The sequence below is a fragment of the Drosophila ficusphila genome, unplaced genomic scaffold (genome assembly GCF_018152265.1).
Source record: "Drosophila ficusphila isolate 14025-0441.05 unplaced genomic scaffold, ASM1815226v1 contig_636, whole genome shotgun sequence".
NCBI classification, from domain to species: domain Eukaryota; kingdom Metazoa; phylum Arthropoda; class Insecta; order Diptera; family Drosophilidae; genus Drosophila; species Drosophila ficusphila.
The window spans coordinates 125,079-138,564 of NW_025064569.1; the positions used below are offsets into that span (position 1 = coordinate 125,079).

Genomic DNA, 13,486 nt, shown 5'->3' on the forward strand with positions numbered 1-13,486 from the left:
TTTTATCTTTGAGCTCAATATTGTTTGTTATTTTTTATTAGTTTTTAGGCATTTAAACTGTATATACATATAATAAAAAAAATTCTTTATTTATGATTCAATAAAAGTGGTTTACTTGGACACACCTTAATACAGCTTTTTCTTTAAACACCATTCTAAAGTGCAAACGATAATTGCACATGACAATTGCCAGAAAACAAAAGTACTTCCAATTAACATCACTACGTAACGTACTTCGCTCTCCTTGGAGACTAGGCTTATTGTGCAGTCTTGACTTCAGAAATGAATAAAATTTACAATTTTGTTGGTTTTGTAAATAAAATATATTGCAGAATTTCAAAAACATAACCTTTTACATTTATAAATATTTACATTTTTGTCTTGGGTAAGCACCACTTTTTGTAATTGAAACACCCAGCCTAGACAATAGGTTAAGTCAATAAAACTATTCGGACATTAAATAACATAGTCAATAAGATCAACAATTCTTAATTTTGCACAGTAATTGGAACAGGCTAATTTTTTTTACTGCTGTAAGAAAATTCTTACTAGTTGGTCCCTCGGATAGCGATCTTTATTCCGTTCCAGAGAGGCTGAATGGCACGCCAAAAAGCTGCTCCCATCCTTCTCCGATTACACTCAAACAACACGTGGCGTGCGCATGCGTTTCGAATAGCAAGTGCCACACCTCGCTTTTATTTTGCGTTTCATCGATAAAACTGATCGCATAGTTTTGATCTGTTATGCGTTCCACTTCCACCAAATTACTCAAAGGCTGGTTGAGGCTTTGTTCATGGTGTTCTAAATTTTCCTGCAATTTGTCTGACAGGCAGGAGAATTTCCCTGAGATGTACAAGTGTGACTCTGTGATCAAGAGCAAACAGGGATCGAAGCTGCTCTTCTCTTGCTCACAAATCCATTGGCAGCTAGGAAGCAGGGAGCACATCTTAACTGACTCGGATGCAACAGTCTGTAACTGATTGCTAAGTGTGGGCGATGGTTGTGTATTTACTTTGCAATGAACTGTCGTAGGGTTATCTGGAAAGATGCATACAATATAAAATTATTTGATAAATTAGCTAAAATGTTGTGATTTTCACTTACGTTGCAAAAAGAGAAGCAAGCTGTCGGTCCTCAGCGGGTCGTGCAACAGCAACTTAAATCCTCCCCAGTCCCTTATATCGAAGGAGAGTCCCAGCTTCCAGGGCAATTGTTCAATTGCCACTATCCGATTGACGGGCACACTGACGACCTGCCGCAGCCACTTGGCCACGTCGTCTTGGGGTACTGCGAACGCCTCCATTAAGTAGCACTTGCAGTTGGACACCACCACGAGACCTTCGCTCAGGCCCTGGGTTTGCTCGTTATAGATGCGACCCTTGACCAGACACGTAAAGTGTTCGCCATCCTCCTTGAACTTGCGCTGGTAGAAGTAGAGCTTTAGGCGGTGATCTATATCGTTGAAGTCGCTGTAGTTGAACTTATAAGGTTGAGTGCCTAGCACAGTAGCCTCCGACTCTGTTATCTTTTTTGAGCTGGACATCAGAAGGGTGGTTGATTGAAACACGGATGCGAAGGGTAGCAGACTGCTGTCCTTAGCTTTTTTCAAAGAATTATTTTTGTCTGCATCTGAGTTACTAATATGGCTTTCTGCCGATTTGGTTAACTGCGAACTTGGCAGAGTTTGCTGAGGATCCATCCCCTGCTGCTCGTAGGTGGTGCAAATGCTATCAGTCACGGATCCCGAAGAGCTGCTTTCCGTGAGCGGAAGATGGGAAACAGATGAAGTTGCGGGAGCTGGGGCAGCAGGTATGGCAGCCTGGCCCTGCTCTGCCAGCAGCTGGTGGAACTCTCGTTCGATGAAGTTCTTAGATTGAACTATTTCATCGCTTATCGTCTCAAGATGGGGCAGCTGGGATATGCGCCGTTCTTCTGATGTCTTTCGACTGTTACTCAGCACGCAGTTCGGATCCAGAACCTCTATGCTGGACTGGCTCGGATTGGAGATGATATCCACATCACTCTCGTTGGCTCGAAACTCTATGTCACGTTCCGTGTTTGAACTGCCCACGACGGACTGATTGGAGTCAAAGGAGCTCTGCGAGTTAGTAATTTTTGAACAGGAGCTGCTCTCGTTTAACGAATTAGCGGAACCTATAAAGTAGATACATTAGTGTGGTGATTTTTATATTTTATTAATGGAAGCAGCATTGTCCGTTCAAATTTTAATAAAGCTTTCTCAGTTAAATTTTGAAATTTTTACTGTGTTTTACAGCTTAATTATGAAATGTTCAGCTTCCAAAATGTAGTTCCAAATATGAAAAGTAAAATGCACCAGAGCTGATAAGTGTGCACCACATAAGTTAACACCACTTTCTCCAACAAATATCAGTGGGCAGTTAGCTCATTTTTGCCTCATGCCAAAATGCTGCTTCACATTACAGGTTAAAATAAAAGGCAGTTATTTTTTTAGTAAAATAAAAATGTATACAAATTGGCATATTAACTTTTTATGGCTTGCATCAAACTCCTACGCTTGGGTGTGTTTTTAGCTGTTGTAAGCCTGGAGTTGGCCACTAAAATATTAATTAATTTTTTACATCACAACAATTTTATTGTTGCCGGTTGGTGGGTAAGAGAAAAAGTCCAAAAGAACAATGTAAATACATATACAAAAGTTAGATTGGTTTTGCCATTTTCGATTTGTGTTTGCATGCAAAAGAAATAAGAAAGAAATAAAAATAAAATTAATGTACAGTAATGATGTCCAACACAAACATAAAAATATCAACCAAATGGAACAAAAACCAAAGCAAATAACAATAAACGGCCGGTAACTACAGGGAATGCTTTAAAAACCACTACAAATAAAATGTCTTTAAAAATTTTCCAGAATTTGATCAATGTAAAAGAGGAAACTGGCCAGGGACTTGCCAATGCTGTTGTTTTCCTCCTTGCTTATCGTCCCCACAGAAAGATCCACTGGCGATTCGTCCACAATCATTGCGGGTGACAGTTTTGGCTCTGCCGCCCTCTCCACAGAAGGTTTGTTCAAAGAGGTTGATAATTCTGTAACTTCAGCCACGTAGACGCTGCGACAGTCCGGACATCTCACATCTAAGAAAATGAGAAATTCAAATAAAAGTTTCTTACTAAGTGATGGGCTTAAAATTTTCTCTTGTACTGTAGGGATATCTAACAAAAAATAATTTTTGCATTGCAAACTTCTCACTAAATTATAATACTCTTTTGCTCTGCAAGGGTATAAAATGCATGAACCTATGAGATGCCAATGTGGTCTTGAACGATTTTAGTCAGGACACTGGTAAGCAGATCTTAAACATAGCTTCACAGTTTAAGTGATTTTTTGGCAAAATCTTTGCCTGTACTTACCTTTTGCTTTATATCGGCTGCTTCTCTGCTCAATTGTGAATTGAGTTAGACAATTTACACAGCGATATATGGATATGTTCATTTCGGTAAGATCACGCTGCGAAAGGATGTCTCGTAATTTCTTTTCCAACTCCTTTATAAAAGCACAAGAAAGAAATAAGTTGGCGCTTATATGTACTTAATTATTAAACTTACCTGACACAAAGTATTTTCCACACAATATATCCGCTCCTGCTTATCCTTTCGCATTGTGTCGAAATTGATTTTTATTGTATTCGACTTTACACGCTCGCATGATTCCAGAATTTTCAAACTCCATTTGGTTTTCGTTCTGATAAAAAAAAGTAACATGTCTTAGAAGTTGTGCAAACTTAGTTGACCAGATCAAATCCACCTTTCGCTTAGCGTATCCTTTTCGCGAATAAAGTTTGAGGATACGGTGAGAAACAGAGCTTCACTAGGCTTTTGTTCCAGGTAGACTATGTAGGTTTCTTCATCGGCCTCCGCATCGGATACTAAAAACGTCAAATACAACTTTATTTATGGAATTACTGGATAAGTAAGCCTGACTTACCCGGATCCTCATCATGACCATCATTCGAGCTATTCGCATATAGGCTCAGGAATTCCTTATGCTTATCAGGCGGATGTTCCTCCTCCGGTATTTCCTTGCTGGTGCTGGCTATGCTCTCGTAATTTGTCGCCTCACCTTCAGTACAGGTCTCGTAAAGGCTTTGTCCACTTGTATCGTTCACATCCCCCTTAATTGGGGTCAAAGTGGTGTCAAAGGTGGTACTTAACAAAGTTTTGTTCGAGGGGGTAGAGCTAATGTTTAGATTCGTCGAATCTGCTAAAGAATTTATTCTTTCGTTTGATTCCGATAATTCCCCTAAGAACTCATTAAATAGCTTGCGAGCTTCGTTGCGCTCCCTTTCAGTAGGCTGAGCTAATTCAATTCCCAGCATCCGCTCAGCATTTCCCTGTTTCAACCATTCACTGCCATAAGTGAGGCGAAGCGTCTCGATTTGCTTCTTGGTCTCCAGGTGGGAGCAATCGTTTGCATCTTCGGGGTCGGACAGAGTCTTAGGAGCGGAAGCAGGATCCGTCTCTGCCTCATTCTCATTGTTCTCCTCTATGTCAACTGTTCTCATCTTTTTAGAGCTTAATCTTTTGTTGGATTGAACAGTGTCCGTTGCCATTGACTGCTCCGCCTCCGACTGGCTATCCCTGCTCCTGATCGTCACCGAACGCTGAGACCCGAAACTAGAAAATTGGGAGCCATCACTGTTGTTAATGGAGGCATTGGAACTGTTAATGGACACGGAGCTACTCCTGGGCAGACGATGGTTGAGCGAGCCAATGTAACGCCACTTCTGGCTGCCTGTCAGTGCCTTCTCCGCCTTGGACAGAGGCTCAAAGTCCAACACAAATTTCACCGTCGTCGAGTTTTTGTTTAGATACTGTGCAGTCGCCTGCCTGTGTTTGGGATTGCAGGCGAGCGGATTCCCCTGCAGGTTCAGTATAGTCAGGTTTACCAGGGCACTTAAAGGCAAAAGTTGAGAGTGCTCCAACAGGCAGTTATCGGACAAATCTAAGCTGCTTAAAGCGTCAAGCTTTGCAACGTCCAACAGCTCCTCCACGTAGTTGTTGCTGATGTTGAGCAGTTGCAGCCGCTTGCAGGCTTCCATGTGGAAGTGCGGAAGGTGCGTAAGGCAGTTGTAGCTTAGGTCCAGAGATTTTAAGTGGGGCAGCCATTTAATAGCGGCCACGCTGGTTAGCTTATTGTGTCGCAGGTTGAGGTGCTGCAGGTGCTGGGCAAACTCCAAGGCGGAGTCTACGCTGCGCAGGCTATTGTAGCTAAAGTCAGCTGATTGTAGTTCATTCCACACAAAACCGTTGGAGTTGTCGCCGCCGCAACGTGTTATTATGTCGTCCACGCTGGTCAAGCTTTTTACGCAGATCAGGTGCTGCAGTTGACTGCGCAGCGGTTGGATACCGACCACCTGGCCGATGTTGATTTTGTTTACCTCTAGCCGACGCAATGCCCGAAACTTGGAGATGTCGATGGCTCCCTCGAAGTAGTGTTCGCTAGGAAAGTAGGTCAGCTTGAGAAGCGTCGTCTTCTGCACAAAATCGTGCACCAGCTGCAGGTCAGGGAAGACGCTGGACTTTGCGTTGATAGGTTTGACCACTTGGAAGGACTGGTGATGCAAATGGGAGCTCACGCCAGACCCGATCTCAATGTCCGCTATCAGTGTGAAGGAGTCGTTTAGTGCTCGAAGAAGGGAACCTGTGTAATAAATGCAGAGCTAAGAGATCGGAACCAGAATGGGACCCAGCATAACCATGACCGGCATCAGGCGACAGGTGCATGTTCTGCCTTTTGCGCGCTACATTTGCTTGGGCTCGTTTACGTCTACTTGTAGCTGTCTCACCTGATAACGTTAAGGTAAATTCTGAGCTTAATATTTTGTCACCGTTCTGGCGGAGCAGGTTGGCCAGCTCGGTGATCTTCTGGGGATCCATGGCGGCTAATCCCTTTGTTTCTGCCTTATTTTTATCCCATGCGATTGTTTAAGAATCGATGTTCCTGCAAATATTGAACTATTATCAGGGCTTACGATTTCAATATGAGGGGGCAGATCAGCAAAATGCGTTAGGCACAAGTCTTTATTTTCGCAACTAATATACATATGTATGTACATTTGTATATGCAGCGCATCGAAAACAACAAAGAGATTTTGTATGACTACTACCCTGTGAAAATATCTGCGATTACGTCCGGTTGATACTTACGTTGCGGTTTGGTCTGATTTAGTCATATATTCTACAGCTCACAAGCATTATGTATCATCTCTAAATTTGTTAGGTCAATTATGGCGTAGAAATCTTCCACCCTCAAAATGGGAAATATACTTTTGTTATGCCTCTTCTTCTTTATAATTACACATTAACGGGAAACGGCAAGCACAGTAGAAGTGGACAAGAATCGATTGCATATACATCGATTGTATATTTCGCCTATCGAATTATTATATGATATTCGGAAAATAGGCCGATCTCACCGCTGCGTTACATGTTTCAAAATGATTAAATGCCTTAACTAAATTCAATATATTATTCTTTAATCCGATTTCTAATGCTTATTTAAGGTTTTTGTGGTATACATGCGTGGTAAATTTGCGTGAAGTTTTGATGTACATTTTAAAATTTGACAAGATTATTGCGATTGTTAATTTTTTGTTTTTCTTTTAAAACAATTTAAAAAATTCTCCTAAAAAACTCTATCTAATAATGTAAGTGTCATGCTTTAACTTTATTCTCACGTTATGCCCACAAAACGCACAAATTTGTCGCCCGCAATTTGCATGTAACAATAACTGGGATGATTTATTTGAATTCTTCTCATGAACACGAAGCGAATCTATTTCCTCTCTGTATCTGGTACTTAAAACTTACCCAATGCAGGCACCTAAGACAATGCACCCACTTAAGCCTATGCCCCCACCAAAGCATTTGCAGACACCTAAGCCAATGCATTTACCTGGCGCCATATCTAAGAAACAGGTCAGGGCTCCCCTTACAGTCGTTCTATAATTATACCCCTGCAGAGCAAACGACTCTTGAATAACGAATTAAATTTTATCAAAATCGTTAGAAAACTCTGTATTCCAAAAATTATGTTTGTTTGATAAAAAACAACGATGTTACAATTTTAAAGTTATACAAAGTTTAAATTGAAATCTGCTCGCAGCATAGGAGACACATAAGACCCTATTCATCATTATCGTATCGATTATAAAATCTAAAATATAGTCATTCGACGAAAAGCGAATTTAAAGTCATAAATATGTAGGCAATGGAGTTCTTTAAAATTTGTCACGCCCACCTTCTTCTGGGGCAATAAGTCCTACTGTATGTCGTGGCGTTCTTAATGTTTTTTATTTAATCCTCCAGTTGTCTAACGACCATTTGATATGATTGCTTACAAAGTGGCCTGAGAGTCTGCTTCCAAAAGTCTCCTCTGCAGAGTACCCATATAGAGTGATAGATAGTAAATCATACTTAAATTAAAGAAAATGCTGTATTTACAACTGCGAATAAGAAAATATTGGTGTTTGGGTTCATAACCCTTTCCTTAACCCTTAATGCAGTTGGTATGAATCAGTTTAAAATGAAACTGATTTTTTTAACTTGCTTTCAACATTTTTGCGTTTTTTTTTAAATTTTTTTTTGAGTAATTGTTTGTTTTTGCAAGTAAAAAACATTTAGTATTGTATTAATCAAATACGTTTAAAAATTAAAATGTCTTAAATAATATTTTATTGGTTATCAAAGTCGTCTGATTTAGTTTTATTTTTGACGGATTTTCGCTGAAAGCTGAATACAAAACAAAATGGAAAGCCAAAGTACAGCTTTGTCAGTTAAGGCAAAGCCTTTTCAGGATTCCCCGTAACGCCTCGTAGAACAAACCTTTTGCGGTGGGTAGATTGCATCCCTTAATTCTCATTTGATACACCAATTCCCCTCATTTTAGTAATTTTAATAATTAAAAATTAAATGTTCATAAACAATAAAAATTACAATTTTTAGTTGATTTTTTTTTGTATTTAACGAAGTAAAAAATGTAAAACCATTTTTTTTGATGGTTTTAGAGGTTCAAGCACTTGTCTATCTAATTATCAACAAAATAAATTCTTTCCGAATTCGATGTGTTTCATAGTCTTCTCGTAACCCTACCCACCGACTTGATAATATGTGTTTTTAGACAACGCGCTTTAAAGACTCAAGAGACTGTATTTTCTGAAATAATGTAACATATTTCTGTCGATTAAAGGTTAATTGATTTTTTGAAACTTCCCGATAGTTCCCGAAAGTTGATTGAAGTTTTAAGGTTCTTCAAGCTTCTACTCAGCTTTTATTTATGCAACAATCATTTGGTAGTTATTAAATTTTATTATCTACGCAGTATGTTTAAAATTAGACTAGAATTTTCTCCACTTGCTGCTTCGAATACCGCTAATACTCGTGGCCACACAAATTACAATATAGTTGTTAGGTACTTGCGTTTGTTTCTTGGCTAGTAAGGGTTAAAAAAAACTACACTTTAAAATTAAAGCAGACTTTGATTTGGTTGTTAGTTGTTCTCCGTGGTTTTGTGGATATGCGTGGATTTGATTTTAAAAGAATAAGCTAACTATTGCAACAACCTGTACACAAATCTCGTAGTCAGCTGGTTAGGTAAGATTCATTGAGTTGGATTTGTTGTGCTGAAAAAATACATTTAATTTCTGTGGTGCATAAAAAATGTTAAAAACGTTCTCGACTTCCTTAGAGATTTACAAATTTTGCCTGTGAAATAGAAAACATGATAATTTTATAAAAAAGGTAACAGCAGCATATCCATGGTAATTAACATAACGTTTGTTATAAAAAAATCAAACGTGCTTGGTTAACTGAAAATTGCATAAAATTTTAAAACTTTGGAGTTTCTTTACGTACTTTTTTTTTGCCGATTTGAGTATGCCAATTCTTTTAATATAATGAATAAGAGACACGATATGTGGTATGTAGAAAAACTTCATATGTATTTTTTATATTTATTTTAACAATTCCAATTAGGTTCAACATTTATGACACTTGGTTTGGTTCTTCGTTTGATCTAACACTTAAACACTTTACATATTGAAAAACACTTGCGAACAAAAAAGGATATTTAAATGCAGTTGGCTTGGAACTGACATTATGCACTTATATGGTTCTTTCTATAAATGCCGGTTTATATGCGTTTGTGAGGATGACTTGTGTTGATTTGATCTATGCGGGTAGGTATAGTATTTACAATATACATTTGACTGATCTTGTTAAGGTGTAACACAGTTTAAAGTTTTGGCGACGGCATGATGGACGTATCCCTATGAAAAATAATATAAAAAAGAGAATAAACTAATTTTTAATGAAAGAAAACAACGGCGTTAAGTATTAGCAATGACTACGGGATGAAACAAAATAAATGTAGGAATAATAATTTGAACATAAATGAGGCTGAGATGAATCGGGATTATGAATGAATTAAGAGAAAGACAGCATTTTTAATTTGGGAAAATTTTGAATTTCGTTTGAGTTTTATTGTTTAGCTAAAGTTAAAGAAAAACTTAGTTTAGGTATTAATTAAGTTAATGTTGGGAAGCAATAAAATAATAACAGGAACAGAAGGTGCATCAACATAGTTTAGGACAAACTTAAATTAAAGCAACTAAAAAATACAATAGTAAATCAAAAGATTGAGGAGGTTTGGTGAGCCGGTTTCGGGGATTTATCAGGAAGGCAAGATAAAAGGATAGCGGGGTGCACAGGCGCAAACAAGACATACGAACGCAAACAAAACACTTACATATGCTCAGGGTGATTGCGTATGCAATCAATTAAATCATTAGGTTTAAGCTGTTGTGTGCATATTTTGTGGATAGCGGTGAACAGGGGGAATCTGTAAACGATAAAATTCTTTTTTAATTTACGAAAACCATTGGGTTCAAAAATAATTCGTACTTGTCCTCTAAACCCTTGTTCTTAAGCATGTAGTTCACCTCCTCGGCAGTAGGTGGGCCTTGCAGCTTCTGACCGTTTAGCATTTCCTTTTCCAGTTCCTCAATACTTTTACCGGACGTCACAAATGCTTCTGATACTCGGCGATTTCGGCCACCTTTGAGAGAAACAGATTTATAAAACTACTAGCTAATAATTAAAGTTTACTAAAACTACGTTTTTTTCGATTTATTATTATAGAGTCTTGCTCATCGATTTTTTAATATGATTATTAATATTAAATGGACTAAACATTTTTTCGCCATATAGATCTTTCAATGTGTCTTTCAATTTCTCCTAATAAATTTAAAGTAGGAGGAGCAGCTATATTTGCTGATCTTAATAAAAATCATCATAAAGTTATAGCAGGTAAAAAATTTAATAAACCCTTATTAATTAATAAACTTCGACTTCCTATACGCTCATAAGACACATTACAAGTTTGGGAAACACTGCGTTAAACAATTACCTTCATCAATTGCTATGGGGGGTTTAAATGCTTAGTGGTGAGGTTTATTTAAAACAAGTAATATTGGACAAAAATAGCGTCCCCAAACTTAGTTAGTTTTTCTTTCCATGGTTCACTAAGGTTTGGAATATCTCAGTTTTGACCTGATGATTTCCATGTCTAGCTCTAATACTTACCGTAACATGTCGTAATCAAATCTGCTACGCCACAGCTCTCGAAGAAGGTTGATAGCTTGCTTCCGGTGTAGAAGACGTCAACAAAGCGAATCATTTCCATGAGACCCAGCCGGATTACTGCTGCTTTGGTGTTGTCGCCCAGCTTAAGACCATCGACAAAGCCCGCGCCGCAGGCCACGATGTTCTTAAGGGCGCCGCAGACCTCAACGGCGTCCGCGTCGTCCACAACCACCACACGGAAGTGGTTTGCTTGGAAGAGATCCCTCAGAACCTTGCCATACTTTTTGTCCGTGCAGCCGATGGTTGTTTCGCAGAAGTTTCCCTCGGCCACTTCGTTCGCCAAGTTGGCGCCCATCAACACGGCGCATGGGATCTACGGCGAAGAAGTAAAAATTGGATAAGGTTTTCGAATGGGGTCACCTCTGCCACTCATACATACCTTCAGGTGACGCGTGATGATGTGGGAAATCAAATCAATGCCACCGCCCTCAGCCTTGTCAAAGCCCTTGATCAGGGAGATGGCGATAGCGTTCGGTTTAATCTTGCCCAGGAGCTGTTTGCAGAAGTTGGGGATAAACTGGTGAGGAACCACGAAGATCAGGATGTCGGCGTTCTTTGCGGCTTCAACCAGGTCGGGCACGGCGACCTGCGAAGTGGGGAAAATGAGTAAACTTTTCTAATTACTGTGATAAGAATAGCACAAAACAAAAAATAAAACTCTGATAAGCGAGCTGAAGGTTGAATGAAGGAAACTGCAGACAGTTTAAGAAAATCATTTTCCAGGCACGTGATCCACTTCAACTTTTGGAGGCTCGCTTCGCAGCTGTCTAGACTATTAAAATCGCGAGCTCGATCGGCTGAGCTAGATAAGTTGCTTTGTACATATTTGTTATAGTCTCTTCTTTTTTGTTAGCTTCTCAACCGGTTTGTTGCCTTAGAAATTAGATAATTTTACCCATGAGTTAATTTTTTTGTTTTGAGTTGCCAAATGGTTTTAAGTTTAACAATGTTAGGGTTAAAAAAATGTTGACATGCTTTTCTAATTTACAGCTCTGCCAAAAAACAAATTTTGTTATAGATGTTAAAAGTAGGAAATTTTATTCCAGTGCAAATCAAGACAAGAGTATAGAAACATTTAACAATTTTGAAATTATTATTTTTCAAGCTCATTGTCTTGCTGGCTCATTTTTGATGCGTTTGCCTACTTTATGCATATCTGACATTGGTCTTGCTTATAGAGTTTTAGACTTATTAATTTTTTTGGTTTTCTGTTGTTATAATTCTTCCCCTCCATCAGCCACCATAAGGCTTCTGAACGTTTGCCAAATTGGCAGCCTATATGTACTACATATTTGTATGTGTAGACTATAGTGACAAACAAACAACAACTCATAGAAATGTCTCGCCCAAATTTTGTTTGGCTTTTTGTTTTTTTTTTTACGTTTATCAATTCATGCCGCCAACGCATGGTTCTAATACACAATTATGAAGGTGTATGCATAGGTTTTTTCCTAAGCAAAGTGGTAATCATTTGCGCCTAACAGGTTGTTTACAGGGCAAGCAGAGAACTTGTAGGTGATGGGCTAGTGACCCTCCAGCTGGGGCTGCTATGTGAATGGACTTTATCACCCGAACCATACGAGCTTATCTATAATCGCATACAGAACAGTTCAAGTGTTTTGTGGAGCACGTACATGTGTATTAACGCTGCTGAATTTAGAGTGGATCGCCTGCTTATCGCCTGCCCAATTATTGGCTAATAGAATATTGACGCAACTGGGAGCCCTGCGAAGGGGTGGCCATCGGCCTTGACCTACGTCAAAGGCATTGGGCTCTCTGGTGCGAGAGCGCCAAAAAGAGCGGCGAAGGTGATGCCAACCGTTGTTGTTGTTGCCGCTGGCCCTGAAAACTGCAGCAAGAGCGCAGTTGGCAAGTGCGAGAGGGAGTGAGAGCGGGGTGTAAAAATAGACGGGCATTCGGATTAGACTGATTAGATAATTTGGCGCTGCATGGTCAAGATCAAGGCATGCAGCCTTTTATGTAAGCAGATGGTTGTTAACAATTCGCATGGCAGTTACATAAGTTCCAGTTACGAATTTCGGCCACAAACTGGCTATTACAGCTAGAAAAGCGGAAGAGGTAATGACAGTTTACTCACCACATTCGGGGGCAGCTTATGTCCCTTCAGGTACTTCACGTTTTCGTGGGTCTCGTTGATGATCTCGGTCAGCTTCTTGCCGTCAATCAGCTCCTCGTAGACGAACATGGTCACCCGCTCCTCGAATTCCGGCAGAGCAGCGGCGTTGGCTCCCACAATTTTCGCTATAGCCGAACCCCTGCGGGTGCAAGGTGAAGGTGATAGTGGGAGTGGAGATCATTATGTAAGTGAGTCGGCTGACGGCTAATTAAATGCACTTACCAGTTGCCGGAGCCCACAATGCACACATTTACTTTTTCCGCCATTCTGCTGTGTTTGCTTTTCTTTTTTTTACTCTGCGTTTAAGGTGCTACTTCACTTCGCTTTGGCGCAATTAATAAATTGTATTTGGAGCTGACACTGACACGTTGAATCCACGGCAACTAATGATTCTTGGTTTGCACTCCGCACATGCTAATATAAGCAAAACAAGCACTGCGCCAACAACAATGCGTGGCGATTGGGAGAGCGTAGAGCGGACCAGTGTGTATGTGTTCGTGCGAGAGATTCAGGAACTGGAAACCAGCTTACTATCTTTAGGGATGGTGTGCGCAGGCCATCTAGGAGTTCTCATGGCTTAAACAACCTTTGACTTTAAGCGAATGTCCAATCTTAATATTTTATTCCAGTTCGAGAAATTCGGAGCAATGCAGCCCTGGTTCGAGG

General features: G+C 39.6%; 2 protein-coding genes across 4 annotated transcripts; both read right to left on the bottom strand.

The window, feature by feature from the left end:
- Positions 1 to 64: 64 nt before the first annotated feature.
- LOC108088132 (serine/threonine-protein kinase 11-interacting protein) lies at positions 65 to 6,358 on the bottom strand. 2 transcript variants are annotated; one of them, XM_017185793.1, is made up of 10 exons: positions 6,190 to 6,358; positions 5,829 to 5,983; positions 3,968 to 5,683; positions 3,788 to 3,908; positions 3,589 to 3,724; positions 3,394 to 3,526; positions 2,935 to 3,117; positions 2,508 to 2,576; positions 1,105 to 2,154; positions 65 to 1,038 (listed from the first exon to the last, which is right to left on the bottom strand). In XM_017185793.1, the coding sequence occupies exons 2-10, from the start codon at positions 5,917 to 5,919 to the stop codon at positions 575 to 577; spliced, it is 3,963 nt and encodes a 1,320-aa protein (XP_017041282.1). In that variant the 5' UTR covers positions 5,920 to 5,983; positions 6,190 to 6,358; the 3' UTR covers positions 65 to 574. The 2 variants fall into 2 exon arrangements, with proteins under 2 accessions (XP_017041282.1, XP_017041284.1); XM_017185795.1 differs by lacking the exon at positions 2,508 to 2,576.
- A 1,922-nt stretch (positions 6,359 to 8,280) lies between these two features.
- On the bottom strand, positions 8,281 to 13,476 carry LOC108088131 (glycerol-3-phosphate dehydrogenase [NAD(+)], cytoplasmic). 2 transcript variants are annotated; one of them, XM_017185792.2, is made up of 7 exons: positions 13,043 to 13,474; positions 12,782 to 12,959; positions 11,063 to 11,269; positions 10,624 to 10,996; positions 9,943 to 10,096; positions 9,788 to 9,880; positions 8,281 to 8,745 (listed from the first exon to the last, which is right to left on the bottom strand). In XM_017185792.2, the coding sequence occupies exons 1-7, from the start codon at positions 13,084 to 13,086 to the stop codon at positions 8,733 to 8,735; spliced, it is 1,062 nt and encodes a 353-aa protein (XP_017041281.1). In that variant the 5' UTR covers positions 13,087 to 13,474; the 3' UTR covers positions 8,281 to 8,732. The 2 variants fall into 2 exon arrangements, with proteins under 2 accessions (XP_017041281.1, XP_017041280.1); XM_017185791.2 differs by lacking the exon at positions 8,281 to 8,745 and adding an exon at positions 8,956 to 9,308 and having other exon boundaries at positions 13,043 to 13,476.
- Between the last annotated feature and the right edge of the window lie 10 nt (positions 13,477 to 13,486).

Bases quoted from the DNA above. Each gene is read 5' to 3' on its own strand.
- LOC108088131 (XM_017185791.2), bottom strand. From the start codon at position 13,086: ATGGCGGAAAAAGTAAATGTGTGCATTGTGGGCTCCGGCAACTG. The intron at 11,270-12,781 runs GTGAGTAAACTG...CCCACTTCGCAG, and splicing joins ATAAGCTGCCCCCGAATGTG to GTCGCCGTGCCCGACCTGGT. The intron at 9,309-9,787 runs GTAAGTGTTTTG...TATTTTTCATAG, and splicing joins CGCAATCACCCTGAGCATAT to GGATACGTCCATCATGCCGT.
- LOC108088132 (XM_017185793.1), bottom strand. From the start codon at position 5,919: ATGGATCCCCAGAAGATCACCGAGCTGGCCAACCTGCTCCGCCAGAAC. The intron at 5,684-5,828 runs GTGAGACAGCTA...TTTATTACACAG, and splicing joins ATTTACCTTAACGTTATCAG to GTTCCCTTCTTCGAGCACTA. The intron at 2,155-2,507 runs GTTAATATGCCA...TCTACTTTATAG, and splicing joins TTTGATGCAAGCCATAAAAA to GTTCCGCTAATTCGTTAAAC.